The sequence below is a fragment of the Lepidochelys kempii genome, chromosome 9 (genome assembly GCF_965140265.1).
Source record: "Lepidochelys kempii isolate rLepKem1 chromosome 9, rLepKem1.hap2, whole genome shotgun sequence".
In the NCBI taxonomy this organism is placed as follows: Eukaryota; Metazoa; Chordata; order Testudines; family Cheloniidae; genus Lepidochelys; species Lepidochelys kempii.
In genome coordinates, this window is record NC_133264.1 from 49610669 (window position 1) to 49626932 (window position 16264).

General features: G+C 45.7%; 1 protein-coding gene across 18 annotated transcripts in view; it reads left to right on the plus strand.

The window, feature by feature from the left end:
• MAP3K13 (mitogen-activated protein kinase kinase kinase 13) overlaps positions 1-16264 on the plus strand; it is a 140949-nt gene that overhangs the window by 112587 nt on the left and 12098 nt on the right. For 14 of the 18 annotated variants that reach the window (XM_073360276.1, XM_073360279.1, XM_073360270.1 and 11 more), the window contains 4 exons: positions 642-779; positions 2769-3522; positions 8866-8936; positions 14022-14319. In XM_073360276.1, coding sequence (XP_073216377.1) covers positions 642-779; positions 2769-3522; positions 8866-8936; positions 14022-14319 — 1261 coding nt within the window. Of the gene's footprint in view, positions 1-641; positions 780-2768; positions 3523-8865; positions 8937-11753; positions 11923-14021; positions 14320-16264 lie in introns of those variants that run through there. The other 4 variants (XM_073360286.1, XM_073360288.1, XM_073360285.1 and 1 more) reach the window with 2 other exon arrangements.

Consider the following 16264-nt stretch of genomic DNA (forward strand, 5'->3'; position numbering starts at 1 on the left):
AGACAGCGTTCCCTAAACTATGTACCAGGGCCACAGATAAGACACCTGCTCCCTGCAAAGAGAGTAGAAAATAACTAGGCTCTTTCTAAGTGCAAAACATACCACATACCTTGTCAGTCCATGAAACAAGCACACAGTGTGCATCACCACTTAGGTCACAGCTGCTTTTCCATCCAGCCAGAGGTGGATTACAATTTTGTGGAGTCCTGGGCCAGAGCAGTTCCCCCCCCCCCCTTCACCCTAGCGCTCCTTCTGAGAAGCAGGATCAGGGTGCAGGAGCTTGCCCCGCTTCGTCAGCCTGCCCTGCTTTCCTGCTGAGGAGTGGGGTCGGGGCGTAGGGGGTTGCCCTGCTTCCTCCACCTGGCGCTCCTGCTGGAGAGTAGGATTGGGGTGCAGAGGCTTGTCCTGCTCCGCCTGTCCAGCGCTCCTGCTGGGGAGTGGGGTTGGGGTGCTGGGGCTTGTCCTGCTCTGCCACCAGAGGGGCGAGCAGAGCAGGGCAAACCCCCATGTCTCAGTCCAATTGGCCGGGGCCCCTGGGCACGGGCTCCATTGGGCCAGTGGCTAATCCGCCACTGCATCCAACAGTAACTTCCATTTTACAGAGAGGAGGCTAGGGATTTATTCTTTGTTCCGTATTCCAGACGGGAACAAGCGGTGGAAAAGAAATATCCTGGGACTTACAAGCGTCATCCAGTCAGACCGATAATCCACCCCATTGCGGTAGAGAAGCTGATGAAAAGGAAAGGGGTCACTCAAAAGCCAGGGAGCCAGACCAAACGGTAAGAAACCTCTACACAAAACAAAATCCTAGCCAGGGAAGCAAGTCCTACACAAGAGTGACAAGTGTGGTTTGTCTTGCAAATGTGACTGGATGAAAATGGCTGCTTCTTGCACAACAGATCTGCTTCCTCTGCGTGTTCTGTAATGTGCCTGCTTTCTTCAGTGCCAAGCAGGGTTCTGTCCTTTGAGTCCTGCTAGCAAAGCAGAACCAGCGCAGCTAGGATTAAGTAAACTGGACTCTAGTCTGTCTGCAACACCATCAACACAGTTGTTAATTAAGTTCATGTTGTAGGGACAAATTCTGCCCTCAGTTACACGTGGGCAACCCTGGTGAAACATTGGGTCCACAGAATATTTTTATTGGTGGTGATACAGGAGCCAGAAAGAACCCAGCTTGACACTCAGAACCCCATGGAATTTGCAGGGCTGGCAGGGAGAAACTAATATCTCCTAGTCTGAGCAAATTTAGTGCCCGCTCATCAGTGGCCCTGATGCTAATGCAGTAGGGAACGTGGAGAGTGGCCAGAAACAGGATCCAAGTCATCTGGAAGGATGGCCTTGTTGCTGAGGCACCTAGCTCAGCCCCACAGTCCCTGTGTAACCTCAGGCAAGTTTCATGCAGACAGATTTTCAGCCATTTTCCCTAGGTTGTTGGGATTCTACTCACTGATTAACAATCAATGAATAATGATTATTCCTGTGTAGCTGAAATGAACTGGCCACTGTTATTGTTTGTCTTGTGCCACCTGGAGACCTCTTTGTATTGGGCCCTGCTCAGATACGTAAAAGATACAGTCCCTGCCCCGAGGCTTACAAGCTAAATAGAAAAGACAAAGTGTGTGGGAAGGGGATAAAACATACAAGCAGATGTGTTAGTGTCATGATTTATTGGTGGGAAGTTAGTGGGTTTTTTAATTTAGGAGGGGATTAACTAAATGGAAAGACAGGCTGTAGAGGGGACAAAGAGGGATGGGGAGGAGAGAAAGGTAGGAGGGGAATGTCACCGTTTCTGGGTAACTGCTCCTGTGCTCCCTCAAGGGCACCTGCTTAAGGTTTCCAGCTCCTAGCTGTCACCTCTCTTGGGTGTAGACCTGAGTGTCTCTTCCTCCTGACTGAGCATTTTACGGCAGCACAGCTCCTGGCCTTACACAGTGATATTGCCAGCAAGCCAGTCTGCCTGAAGTCCAGTGCCTGTGCATTGCTTTCTCTCCAAGAGCCAGTGTATTGCCAGCAATTACAAATTACCGCACAACTCTTCCTAAGCAAGCACATTTATTCTTAAGGGAAAGGTATTACAGAGAAAACATTAAAACAATAAACGTTCCAGTAGCTAAACATACCAGGAATCCCCCAACAATCATAGTAGGACAAAACATTTCCAATCCTTCCACAAGGATTGGGGACCTTGGACATAAGGTCCTGCTGGATCAGAAAGAGGGTCTTGAGTCAGTTTAAACACAATTTTTTTTATGCCCAAAGCCCTTTTTTGGTCTGTAGAACTCTGGAAAACGCAGCTTGAACCAGTATATGGAAGCCTCCCAATGGGTGGTACCTCTCTGCAGAGGTTTACAGTTGTGAGTGATTCCCCTTAATCTTCCCACGCTGTTTCAAGTTCCTGGAGGTGCTGTGGTAACGCTCCTGCATCAATAGAACACAATCATACGAACCATCGCTGGCCCACAGTGATACGCAAACTTAACACAGTATGTTCTGCCAAAGATACAGCCCATGGTTGCAATATCGGTCACAGGGACCAGGGAGGGTCATAGGAGAGAAGCAGATGTGAAGGACCATGAGTGGGGATAGAGGGAAGGGAGTTGGACCCAACAGCCAATCAACAGAAGGGAAAGAATGTCCATAGACCGTAGTAAGCAGAGTCTGGTGCAGCTGCTTGTGCTTACTCCTGCTGACTGAGTCACTGGTCCCAGACTGATGCCATGGGTTCGTTCTGCCTTCAAAGTTAAATCCAGTTTTCACCTGTCTCCCAGGCCAGACCTGCTGAAGTCAGAGGGCATATCCAGTACAGAGGTGGCACCCAATGGCTCACCAGTCTCAGGAAGTCCCAAAATGTCAACACTCAGTAATAAAGGCCGATACCGCTGCAAACCACGTCACCGACGAGGGAACAGCAAAGGCAGCTATAATGAATTTGCAGGGATCTTGAAAAACCAACCAGCACAGGACAACTCACCCCAACCACCTCATCATCATCCTCATTCTCATCATTCCAGCCTACAGCAGCACCAGCAGCATAGCCACCCCCATTACCATGGCCATCACCCCAGGCTAAACATCATGGGGCAAGACATCGCGAACTGTGCGAACAACCTGAGGTACTTTGGCCCTGCAGCAGCCCTGCGGAGCCCCCTCAGTAACCATGCCCAAAGGCGCGTGTCCGGCTCCAGCCCCGATCTCATCTCTACTGCTATGGAAGCAGATTGTCGGAGGAATTTGGAGAATGAGGAACATAAGGTTGATCATTGGCAGTGTTGTAAAGCAGACCCACACAACCCCTGCTCTCAGTGCAGGCAGGCAAACAGTGGTCAGAAACAGATGCCATCCATTGAACCAGGGATGAACCACCCTGAATCGACAACGTGTGGTCCCTTGTCTGAAAAGGCCCAGCTTCCTGAAAAGATGGAGGAGGAAGACTTCAACAGCTGCAAGTCAGTGTCATTGCTAGGCACCCCTCAACACCAGGCTACCCCAGTGCTACCTTGCAAACCCAGACCTATTCAAAAGGTAAAGACAGGAAAGTAGTCTTTAAAATAACAATTGTCTAATGTTTAAAATTGTCTGGAAAAAATTGTACAATGTGGTATAGTATTGTTTGAGAGTTAGTATCTATGTAAAAAAACTTTGTATAGCAATCCATACACAAAGGGGCAGAGTTAAGGTTGTGCATGCAACTTTAATTTTAATTTGTGTGCTTTGTTTTGCAACCTTGACATCCTTTTAAAAGTAGTTTTTATTGGGAAGGTTATAGGTGGAGGTAGTAGTACTACATGTGGTTAAGGTGGCCTAACACTTCCCATTATAAGGCTCCTTTAAGTTACCTGTAACTTTGCCAAACATTAACTGTCTGGACGGAAACTTACCAGGCCAAGTGTCTGTCTCTGACTAAAGGTTTTTTGTTTGTTTTTTTAAACTAGAAAAAATGGTCCAGCCATTTCTCAGAACAGAGTCAGGGAAAATTATATTGTTTTGCCCATGTTAGAAAAAATTCTTACAACCATTTCTTTGAGAAGCTTTAGTTCCTCTATGCTTTGGAGCAAGAGCTCCAAATTTGCCATAGGTTTCAGAGTAGCAGCCGTGTTAGTCTGTATTCGCAAAAAGAAAAGGAGGACTTGTGGCACCTTAGAGACTAACCAATTTATTTGAGCATGAGCTTTCGTGAGCTACAGCTCACTTCATCGGATGCATGATGCATCCAATGAAGTGAGCTGTAGCTCACGAACACTTATGCTCAAATAAACTGGTTAGTCTCTAAATTTGCCACAGGTGTTGCCCTAGTGTTAGCAAAATGCCTTTTGGAATTCCTGTGAGATATAAGATTCCAAAAGTTGCAATTTGTTCATGCTCAGCAGAGGCTTTGGCAGCTAAATACCCCAAAGATTCTGTCTGCACTGAGCATGCTCCAGCCAGGAACTGAAGGACTTTCCCTGCAATTGCTCTTCTTTGCAGCCTGGGAGTGCTTTGGTGCCAGGAACAGGACCTGAGAGAAGGGATATAGTCTTTTGTGCTCTCAATACTTCCCCTGTTGGTACTCAACAAGGAGATGTGGGAACCAGCCTGGCTGGAATGCAGAGAACAGAGGAGCTGGCCAGAGGAGAGACTGGGACTGGGGACTGGAACAAAGGGGATTGAAATGGGACTGGGTTGTGAAGGTGAAGTGAGATGGGATGGAGACTGGAACTGGGACAAACACAGGTTGTTGGGGCCAGGCACAGAATATGTCAGACTTTGGGGGAATAGGACCTGAAGGGTCTCAACACTGAAGTGCATTCCTTTCATAACCTGGAATAGAATGGAGGATTCCCGAGTCACAACATTTCCTGTACTGGCAACAAATAGCTATGAAACCCACTGACAAAATGTGTGCCTCATTTCCCTCTTGTGGCTGGGCCACACAGAGGATGACAATCTACTACTGCTATCAGTTACTCTGTTAGCTAAAGTGGAAGAGGTTAGTGCAGTGGATCTAAAGCTTCCAACCTTACTGATGGCCCATGTGGTTGGCGGTATGGTTCCACACGATGGATTTTTTTTTCCAGTTTGCTTTTTAAAAAAGCCCTAGAAAATTACACACACAAAACTACATTAAAATAACATTATTAAGGTTGCAAAGTCAAGCATTCCACAGTTTGGAAATGCCAGAATTCAGATTGCCTGTGCAACCTTAAATCAACCCTCCTGTGTGTATGCGTTATGAGGCAGTCTTTAATTACATGATCACATGCTATTTTTTTCCACAGGACCCCTGCCTCCATCAGTACACAGGATGGAGCTGCTCTGGGGATGAATCATTGCTTTTTTCTATAGGGCCCTGTCTCATTTGTTGTGGAACTTGGAAGGTGTTTAGTGAACAAGGCAGGGGATTGCAGGAAGAGAAAGGATGGTGTCAGGGTTAAGGCAGTTACATAATTAAAGAATGTATCATAATGCATATACACAAGGGAGACAAATAAACGTTATGCAGGCAGCCTGGCATTTCCTAATTTTTCAGTGCTTGACTTTGCAACCTTAATAATGTTCTTTTAATGTCGTTTTTTGTGTATAAGATAATAAACAAAATAATCAATTTTTCAAGAGATAGAAAAGAAGATATAAGAAGGGAGGGTGAACATGGAAAAAGACAAGCTACATTGGAGGAGAAATACAAATGATCTGCCAGAAGTCTGCCAGGAGGACATTAGATTTTGAGAAAAATACCAGAGAAAGCAGTTAAATCTCATTTGTAGTCAAATCTTAATACAAAAGCCATGCATGATCATTTCTTGGTTGGATTATTGAGCTCAGCATACTGTCAAAGCTAGCTTGCTCCCAGCTTCCAGTGATGCTGTCATGACTACAGGGCTAGCTGCATCTCTGTGCCATCTCTGGTTTCTCTTAGTGCAGCCCAGGTCTCAGGCCTTGTGACTTTATTAGGTGCCACTCTTACACAAGGCCCTGGGTTGCCATGCCCTCTGGATCAACACCACTTACCCCAACAGATCTGACTGGTTTTGACGCCTGTGATTCTTCCCTTTAGGAGTCTGTGATTGGTGGTGTATATAGTGACCAGCCAGCCTTCTTATATCAGGGTGGTGTTTGTTTCAACAGTAGGGACAAAGCATTTAGGATATGTCTACATAGCAATAAACCCTGTGGCCATGATTCTCAAAGCCTGGGTCTGCAAGCTCAGGCTTGTGGGTCTCGTGCTATGGCACTGAAAATAGCCATGTAGACATTCGGGCTTGGGCTCTGAAGCCTGGGGAGAGGGGTGATGGTAACATAGGCAGGCCCAGCTTCTTCCAACACCTCCAACGGGTACCTGCCTCTTTGGCCATGTCTACAATAGTGAGCTTACAGTAGCACAGCTGAGGTCGATGGGAGAGAGGTCTCCCGTTGACAAAATAAAACCACCTCAAGTGGCAGTGACTGTCAGTGGGAGAAGCTCTCCCACCAACATAGCGCTGAGCACACCGGCGCTTCTGTGGGTGCAACTTATGTCGCTCAGGGGGTGTTTTCTTCACACCCGTGTGACATAAGTTTTGCCGACATAAGCGGTAATGTAGTCATGGCCTTAGTTTGGTTCCCCTGAACAACTCCTTGTGAGAGAGTGTTCTTTTTTAAGCTGCTATAGTCCTTTTGATCTTCCAGTTCTCAGGCTTTTTCCTCTCCTGGTAGTGTCTTTTAACCCTCAAATGTTTGCAGAGGAGTGGCTATTCTTTTCCTTCCTGCTTGTTTTCCCAATAGCCCCGTATTAAACTAAAACTGTACAGTAAACCTCCCCATAACCAGGTCAACATCCAGCATTCATGATGACTAATGAACAGTTCCAATTCTGTCACAGTTGCCTTTTTGCTTCCTTCAGACTCTGGTGTCCTCTCACTTTAATTTTCTCAGATATCTCCCCTGCTTTTATGTATTATTGACTAGAGACAGCTAGCTTGTTCGGAGAGTTATGAGGACTATGTGACTGTATCCTTATTACTCTAATTCTACTTGTTTTAGTTCTTCTGGTTATACTCTACTGCTTCTAATATCATGATAAACCTTTGGGATGTCCCCAGAATCCAGTGCTGTTTCATATTCTACCTCATTTCTATCAGTTTTCTTTCAGTATTTTTGTCATGTTATATTATCACTCCAAAGTACTGTACATCTCTCCGTAATGATATAATTTTGGAAACAGAGAATTGGAATAATTTTCTTTCAGGTGTGACCTTGTGGCTGTCAAAGAATATTTCAAAACTAAGTACTAATAATTCCACAATAAAGCACATTATTTAGTCCCTGCTGAATTCTGTGTCTTTGGTCATCTTGTCACTTAAAGGACTGTATGGCTTGCCTATGCAGGGAAATTGGCAAAACTCTAGTGGCAGAATTCACTGCTGTAGTTAGGTTGGTATAATTCCCCATGTGGACACTATTCTGGAAAAAAAAGTGACTTTATTCCGGAAAAATTACCCCACTGCAAAACACAAAACAGAGTAATTATGCAAGGACCAAGTCACTTGTCTTCTGGAATAGAGTATCTATATGGGAGTAATACCAACATAGCTATAGCAGTACAATTATACTGCTAGTCAGTGTCCCTGTGAAGACAAGATCTAAACTCTATGTTAAATGTCCCCATTTCAGGAATATTGCTGGGATATTCCAGTATCTCAGAAGTTGCCCTGGGTATTTTAACTCAGACCTTCGTAATTTTCAGGCATGATGACTCTAAGACCCGATTGGTTGTATCTCCTGTTAAATTGATCAGCAGTCAAATGTCTGTGTCCGTCCAGTGTGAAACATTTGCCACATCTCAGAGTTTCCTGCACCATTCCACTTTTCATAGCTTTTAGCTTGCAGAAGTTTTTGACTCCTTATTTGTTTGGAGTGCTGTAGTCACTCCCTTCCTTCATGGGCCATGGAGAGTACAGATTCTCTGAACTGCCCTCAGCATGCTCAGAACACTTGCAGGTCTGCATTATGGCAATTAATATAATTTAATCTCAGGCCTCATGGCTTCAGCTGTCCTCCCTGAGCACTAAAGGTGAACTTTTTCCCTTGATGCGTAATTAGCTGGATGTATTTTGAAATTTAGGGTTTTTTTGCCTTCCTTTGAAGCAGTAGGGATTGGCCCTGGCTGGAGATGGGACACCAGATGGGGTGGACAAAATGATCTGATGTGGTACAGAGAATCCTGTATTTTAGATGCCTGGTTGGTGTGGCTCTGTTCATGTGCTCTGGATCTAAGTGATCACCAGATTAGAGGTCAGGGTGGAATTTTTCCCCAGGTTAGATTGGCTGGGACCTTTGGAGGTTTTCACCTTCCTCTGCAGCATGGGGGATTGGTTCATCTGCTGGGATCATCTTAGCATATGTCATCTATCTGTTCCCTGCCATTGCTGGGGCCTCAGGCATTGGTGGCACCTCGGTCCCCCTGTTCTCTGCCTGTGGCACACAGCAGCTTAGTCTCTTGAGGACTGAAATGTTTTAGAGTAACAGCCGTGTTAGTCTGTATTCGCAAAAAGAAAAGGAGTACTTGTGGCACCTTAGAGACTAACCAATTTATTTGAGCATAAGCTTTCGTGAAAAGCTTATGCTCAAATAAATTGGTTAGTCTCTAAGGTGCCACAAGTACTCCTTTTCTTTTTTTGAAATGTTTTAGTTTACCCAGGATACTGGGCTCCATATGGTGGTAACTGGGTGTGAATTAATGGTCTGCGATATTCAGGAGATCAAAGTAGATGATCTAAGGGTCCTTCTGGCTTTAAACACTATGAAACCTTTTGATGCAGTGGCTTTGTACCAGAGAACCAAGTGGCAGCTAGATAGCTATATGATTGTTTTAAATCAGTCCAATAACATTGTTCTCTTTCCCCCTGCCAGAGTGGTGATGACTCTTCAGAACAGGAAGAAGGAGAAGTGGACAGTGAAGTGGAGTTCCCACGGAGACAGAGGTAAATAGCTAAACCCCTCCAATCCTTCCTTGAGTGGTAGGCAGAAATCTATTTTTTTTTTAACCTGGTTCACTTAACATCATGGCATTGTGCTGGGAATTCTGAGCCTTCTGCCTCGGCATGATAGGTCCCTGCAGAATCATTGCCCAAGTTCCAGCATGAAATGTATCCAACCCTGTAGTGATACTGTCAAGGGCCTGGCCAGTCCTGTGGTGACCATCAGCACTGTAAACTATGGCAAGAGCTCCGGTCCAACTAGCTACAAGATCAATCACATGAGTGTACCCTCTATGATGTCTCATGCTGTGCTGAGCTGTTTTCAGCCCCCTGGAAGTTGCAGGCATCTCCAGCATAGCTCCTCTCCATTATGGGCTTGTTTACGCCGGAACCTCACTATGTGTGACCAGTGCAAGAGGCTACTGCTACCCAGTCTGGTATCTCCAATATCTGTACCATTAAGCTTGAAACTGCCAGGGTCTGGCACCCTTGATAGCATCTTTCAAAAGTTCTTTATCAGATTTGTTGCTGCAGAGGGCAAGGGAATGACTCCAGCATCTGGGCTAGAATAGTGCAGCCTTGATTACATGGACGTCACTTGATCAAAAGCCTGGTTTTCTGAAACAGGGTCACGTCGTCCCCATAAGGCAGGGATCATGACCCCCTTTGAAAAAGTGGGGCTTGGGTAATTGAAGGCAGGGATCCTGGAGAGAAGCCCAGGGACTGAGGAGAGAAGTCGAGTGAAACATTTGAAAGAGCATTAGCTACATCCAACTACAGCCCTTTAGTTTGGGTCTCAGCTACAGTAATTTGGCTCTCACAATTTATACTGAATTTCTCTACTCAGCCTCTTGATTCCTCCCCAGGACCTGTCATCCAGATTCCACTCCACCTCCAAGATCTCCATTCTGCTCCCCACTTTCCTCCTATTGGAGGAATTGGTCTGTTGGCTTTGGCTGCTCTAGGCAGGGGCTCCTTCATTCTCCAAACATTTTAGTCAAAGATTATGGGTGTTCCCCATGACTTTCATTGTGTTAGAAATTGCTGAATCTTGTCTTGAAAGGATTTTCACATGCGTAAAAGTGGAAAAGGAGCATGTCAATACAAAAAGCACCCTCCTCTGCCTGTGTGTCAGCTGTGCTATGGGTGTCCTGTGATTGCTGCAGAGATTTGTGTGTGAATTAGAGCGTGCTCCCCACAACACATCTTCTCCATAAGGAAAAGAGAGCTAGGAATGAATGTTCCAGAGTGGGGTCACAAAGGTGCACCTATGTCTACCAAAATATTGCAACGATTAGGATGGAAAGGGGATTTGAAGGATTCACATTTGTGGACAATGTAGTAAAATCTGGATCGAGTGGCTCAGAGAGTATAGAATCTGGGCCTGTATCATCTTCTGAAGCTGTTAGCCACTGCCAGGTGTGAAGTATTAAAAGCTCTTCTCCTGGGACAGACCCCATATTCCTTCTGATTAATCCTGCAATAAAAGGTGTGGGCAAGTTTTATAAAACCACCATCAATTGTCATGGGAAATTCAGCATCATTTCTTCCCAGCTGTCTGGAGCACATGGAGAATGGGAACCTTTGTGTAAATGAGGTGACTCAAATGGCTAGTGGCATTTCTCAGCATGTGGAATGAAAATGCTGCGCAGTGCATTCACTCAGCCCCAGGGGACATCGCCTGCTTTCCTAATTAATCATAAACCATTGCCACCTGGACAGTACCCTTTTCTAGTGTGGAGGGGCATCAGAGAGGACATTTATATGGAGTCAGTGCCCACCTAGTGCCCACTCATTGCCCAGGGGGTTTTCAGAAGTGCTGTACACTTGACTCAGCATGCAGGGGCATCAGCCAGGTAGTGCTGCTTAGACTGCCTGGAGGAGCACCTGCTGGGCTAGTGCAGTGATACAGTCCCAGTGCAGGAGGTAAGCTGAGCGGTGCACTGTGCTGCCCCTAGGCGTGCTGTGTTGAGGAGAGGGGCAGTGGAACATATGATCGAAGAGGCTCTGAAGAGGGGATCTGCAAGAGCGAGTAGCTGTGATATCACAGTGCAGGAGCGCGCTGAAAACTACACGTTGTTAGTGCAGAAGCAGGGAGGTGGGAAAGGGGCGAGGACATGTTCAGTCATTGTGCTGTAGTGCTTGAGCAGTTGTACAGCTTCAAAAGGGATCTATGGAAAGTATTCCAGTGCTTTGGATTTATTATAATATTTATTGTAGTACAGTATCTGCTCACTTAAAGTCATCCCAGTTAACGTTGTTTCGTTGTTACATTGCTGATCAATTAGGGAACGTGCTCGTTTAAAGTTGCGCAATGCTCCCTTATAACATTGTTTGGCAGCTGCCTGCTTTGTCCACTGCTTGCAGGAAGAGCAGCCCCTTGGAACTAGCTGGTGGGGGCTTGGAACCAGGGTGGACCGGAAGCCACCCCCCCGCATCAGCTCCCCGCTCCCCTAAGTTCCCTGTGCAGCAGCCGCCCAGCAGGCTACCAATTGTCAGCAGTTCAGCTGTCCCTCCCCCACACTGCCATGTGCTGCTCCTGCCCTCTGCCTTGGAGCTGCTCCCAGGAACCTCCTACTTGCTGTGCAGGGGTGGGGGGGGGAAGAAGGGGGTTAATGTCAGGGTGTCCCCCTCCCCCCACTCCTGCCCCCCGCTTACCCCTTCTCCATATAGAGCAGGGTGGGGACACGACAGGGCTCAGGACAGAGGGAGCTTGCTGGCCACAGCTGCTATCTCAACTTGCTGATCTACTTAAAAAGGCAATGTACTTAGAGTGGTGTCAGCATACTTAAAGGGGCAATGTGCATCTCTCTCACACAGTGTGTGTGTCTCTATCTGCCATGCTGTCTCCCCTCCCTCCATTCGTGCTGCCTTGTAGAGTGTGAGGCTACATTAACAACGTGTTAACCCTTGAGGACTCAGCCGAATGCTAGTTCATCATTTAGCAGTATGGCATTCCCTGGGAAATATCCCACCCTCTGACTTCACCACCTCAACCAAGCTTCACAATCATCATTGCTGTGTACAGTATTAAATTGTCTGTTTAAAACTTATCGTGTGTGTGTGTGTGTATGTGTATATATATATATATATATATATATATATATATATATATAATATAAAAATACAGTTTTTTGTCTAGTGAAAAAATTTCTCTGGAACCTAACCCCCCTTATTTACATTAATTCTTATGGGGAAATTGGATTCACATAGCATCGTTTCGCTTAAAGTTGCATTTTTCAGGAACATAACTACAATGTTAAGCGAAGAGATACTGTAGTACCTAGGAGTCCCATTCAAGGATCAGGGCCCCACTGTGCCATAATTAAAGTTAAAGGTAGCTTCATTTTATAAACCTCTCATGGGATACAATCACTGCTAGGGTGCCTCCTTCTGGCTGCTTTGGGCATTAGCTCCTTCCAGGTCCAACATCCCCTTCTTTTGTTCATGTGCCAGGCATCCTCCCTCTCTACGACTCAAGGTGCTCTCTCTTTGTGGCTTGGTCCTCTGGCCAGGTCACTATAGTCCTTCCTTTCCAGGGTAGCAAAATCCCACTGGACAACTGCCCCAGGCATTCTTCTGCTCCACTACCCAGTCTAGGCCACTTCCCCATGGCTCATAGGGGAACTGGGCCCACCCTGTACTCTGGGTTCCAGTCAAGGAACCCTGTGTCTAGCACCTGTGGTCTGCTTGCTCCCAGACCCTGCTGCTGTTTCCCTGGACTCCTTCCTGCATCTTCTCGCACCCTTCCCCCCACCCACTTTTAGCAACCCAAACTCCCTTCTTCCAGAGAGTGACTGCAGACTACTTCCCCTGCAGCCCTCTTCTGCTGCCAACTTCCTGGCTTTATACCAGCCCTGCTTGTTCCTTCTCAGATGGGCTCCATCGTCAATCAGCCTTTCAAGCCCTGGCTCTCCCTCAGGTGCAGCCAATCAGGTTAATTAACCTAATCTAACTTGCTCTGCCTTGAGTGGGGTAGACACCCCATCACAGAGCCCTTCATGCCCCCTCCCTCTCCAAAAGACACCTTTTCCTTCTCAAGTTCTCTGTAGAGACCACTCCCTGTGAAATTTAGCATGTCACTTCTCAGTCCCAGCAAGAGTTCTTCTGGGAATTTTGTAAAAATCAGAAAACAAACCTCAAGTTCAGGTTTTGAAAATTCAGATCATGTCATTCACTTTTAAACATTTTCCTAATACTTTTTGTCTCAAAGCATGTCTCTGTGCCTGCAATCTTAGCAACTTGTTTTGCTTTGTTTTGAATAATAACAACAATACTTGGGGCCAGCAACATATGGTTAGCCTGTTACCGATGCATAGAGCAGATTGAAAAAAGTGGGGAGCTCTATCATTTTGTACAGAAATGAAGGTGACATCACATCTGGCAGCCCCTCCACTCCCCATCAATTCTGCCTCCTCCAGATCCCCATCTGTTCTCCTCCCCCAACCTTACCTCTGCTTTTTCTGCAGCTTCTGGGGTTCCTCACCTCTCTCCAAGGCCTGGGGCAGGGCTGCGGCAGGATCCCCACTGTCACTTCCAGGTTGGGTGCTGTATAGAGGAGGTAGAGAGGAGCTGTCCCATTGTTCCCAGGGAGTAGGGGGCCACCCTGGGCTCTTTCTGCTCCCTCTTCCCCTCCCCTTTTGTGAGAATGATTTCAGCTTCTGAGGGGTGGGGAGAGCAGCTCTGATTGGCTGCTTACACCTCTGGAGGTGGGGAAAGGAGCCAGTCAGAAGGGTTTTTCCCCAGGCAGGGCTGAAAAATGTACCATCAGTGACATGGCTCCAGCTGGAGAAGTGTTCTTTGCTGGCCCCCTTGCCCTGCCTAGTGAACTTTACAAAAGTGGAGGATGGGACTGGAACTACCAAAAAGGTGGCAACTGAGGGGCAATTGGAGACCATCCTAACGCAGGCTCCCACAGAGTGTTCGGTGGATGTGGGTTAGCTTGTCAGGGCCAATCTCCTTTGGGAGTGAAGTGGAGCAGCTCGGCCAATAATGTGGAGTGGGGGAAGTGATTTACCAGTATAAACAGAAACACTGCAATGAATGGAATGGGCAAAGTGAAGCTAAGCTGTTTTCCTGGGCTTGCAGGCCTCACCGCTGCATTAGTAGCTGCCAGTCCTACTCAACCTTCAGCTCTGAGAACTTCTCCGTGTCCGATGGAGAGGAGGGAAACACCAGCGACCACTCAAACAGCCCAGATGAGCTGGCCAACAGGCTGGAAGACCAGCTGACTGAGAAGCTGGAGGACATGCTGTCCCAGACTCCGGAAATCCCCATCGAGATCTCCACTCAGTCTGATGGTCTTTCGGACAAAGAGTGCGCCGTGCGCAGGGTAAAGACACAGATGTCGTTGGGCAAGCTCTGTGCAGATGAACACAGCTGTGAGGTGAGTGGGGCCTTCAGTACTCCCCTTCCTCTTCTGTCGGGTGGTGAAAATAACTAGAAGCCAGACAATAAATCCATATGACTAGAGAGGCAAAAGCCTGGGACTGCACAGAAAGGGGCCATGAGAGGGGTACTGCAGAGAGAGGGTAGACTGGGCACTTCTCTTCACCCTGGAACATTCCAAGAAATTGAAAGGCAGAAAATGTATAACTGATAAAAGTTACACAAGACACAATTAGCCTGTGGAACTCATTGCCACTAGATATTGTTGAGGCCAGGAGCTTAACAGGCATCAGAAGAAGAGAGACCATTTATATGACTAATGAGGCATCCACAGTTATATTAGATAGGATGAAAAATTGGAATTTAAATAATAAAATGGAAGGGATATAAACTAGGGCTGTCAAGCAATTAAAAAAGTTAATCGAACGATTAATTGCACAATTAATCTCACTGTTAATAATATAATACCATTTATTTAAACATTTTTGGATGTTTTCTACATTTTCAAATATATTGGTTTCAATTACAACACAGGATACAAAGTGTACAGTGCTCACTTTATATTTATTTTTGATTACAAGTATTTGCACTGTAAAAAAACAAATAGTATTTTTCAATTCACCTAATACAAGTACTGTTGTGCTATCTCTTTATCGTGAAAGTGCAACTTACAAATGTAGAATTATGTACAAAAAAAACTGCATTCAAAAATAAAACAAGGTAAAATTTTAGAACCTGCAAGTCCACTCAGTCCTACTTCTTGTTCAGCCAATTGCTCAGAGAAACAAGTTTGTTTTATTTGCAGGAGATATTGCTGCCCGCCTCTTGTTTACAATGTAACCTGAAAGTGAGAACAGACATTCTCGTGGCACTGTTGTATCCAGCGTCACAAGATGTTTATATGCCAGATGCGCTAAAGATCCATATGTCCCTTCATGCTTTGGTTACCATTCCAGGGGACATGTGTCCATGCTGATGATGGGTTCTGCTTGATAACAATCCAAAGCAGTGCGGATTGATGCCTGTTCATTTTCATTATTTGAGTCAGATGCCACCAGCAGAAGGTTGATTTTCTTTTTTGGTGGTTCGGGTTCTGTTATTTCCACATCGGAGTGTTGCTCTTTTAAGACTTCTGAAAGGGTGCTCCACACCTCATCCCTCTCAGATTTTTGAAGGCACTTCAGACTCTTAAACCTTGGTTTGAGTGCTCTAGCTATCTTTAGAAATCTCACATTGGTACCTTCTTTGCGTTTTGTCAGATTTGCAGTGAAAGTGTTCTTAAAATGAACAGCATGTGCTAGGTCATCACCTGGGACTGCTATAACATGAAATATATGGCAGACTGTGGGTAAAACAGAGCAGGAAACATACAGTTCTCCCCCAAGGAGTTCAGTCACAAATTTAATTAATGCATTATTTTTTTAATAAGCGTCATCAGCATGGAAGCATGTCCTCTGGAATGGTGGCCGAAGCATGAAGGGGCATACGAATGTTTAGCATATCTGGCACGTAAATACCTTGCAGTGCCGGCTACAAAAGTGCCATGCAAATGCCTGTTCTTACTTTCTGGTGACATTGTAAATAAAAAGAGGGCAGCATTATCTCCCGTAAATGTAAACAAACTTGTTTTTCTTAGCGATTGGCTGAACAAGAAGTAGGACTGAGTGGACTTGTAGGCTCTGAAGTTTTACATTGTTTTGTTTTTGAGTGCAGTTATGTAAAAAAAAAAATCTACATTTGTAAGTTTCACTTTGACGACAAAGAGATTGTACTACAGTACTTGTATGAGGTGGACTGAAAAATACTATTTCTTTTGTTTATAATTTTTACAGTGCAAATATTTGTAATAAAAAATATACACTTTGATTTCAATTACAACACAGAATACAATATATATGAAAATGTAGAAAAACATCCAAAATATTTAATACATTTCAATTGGT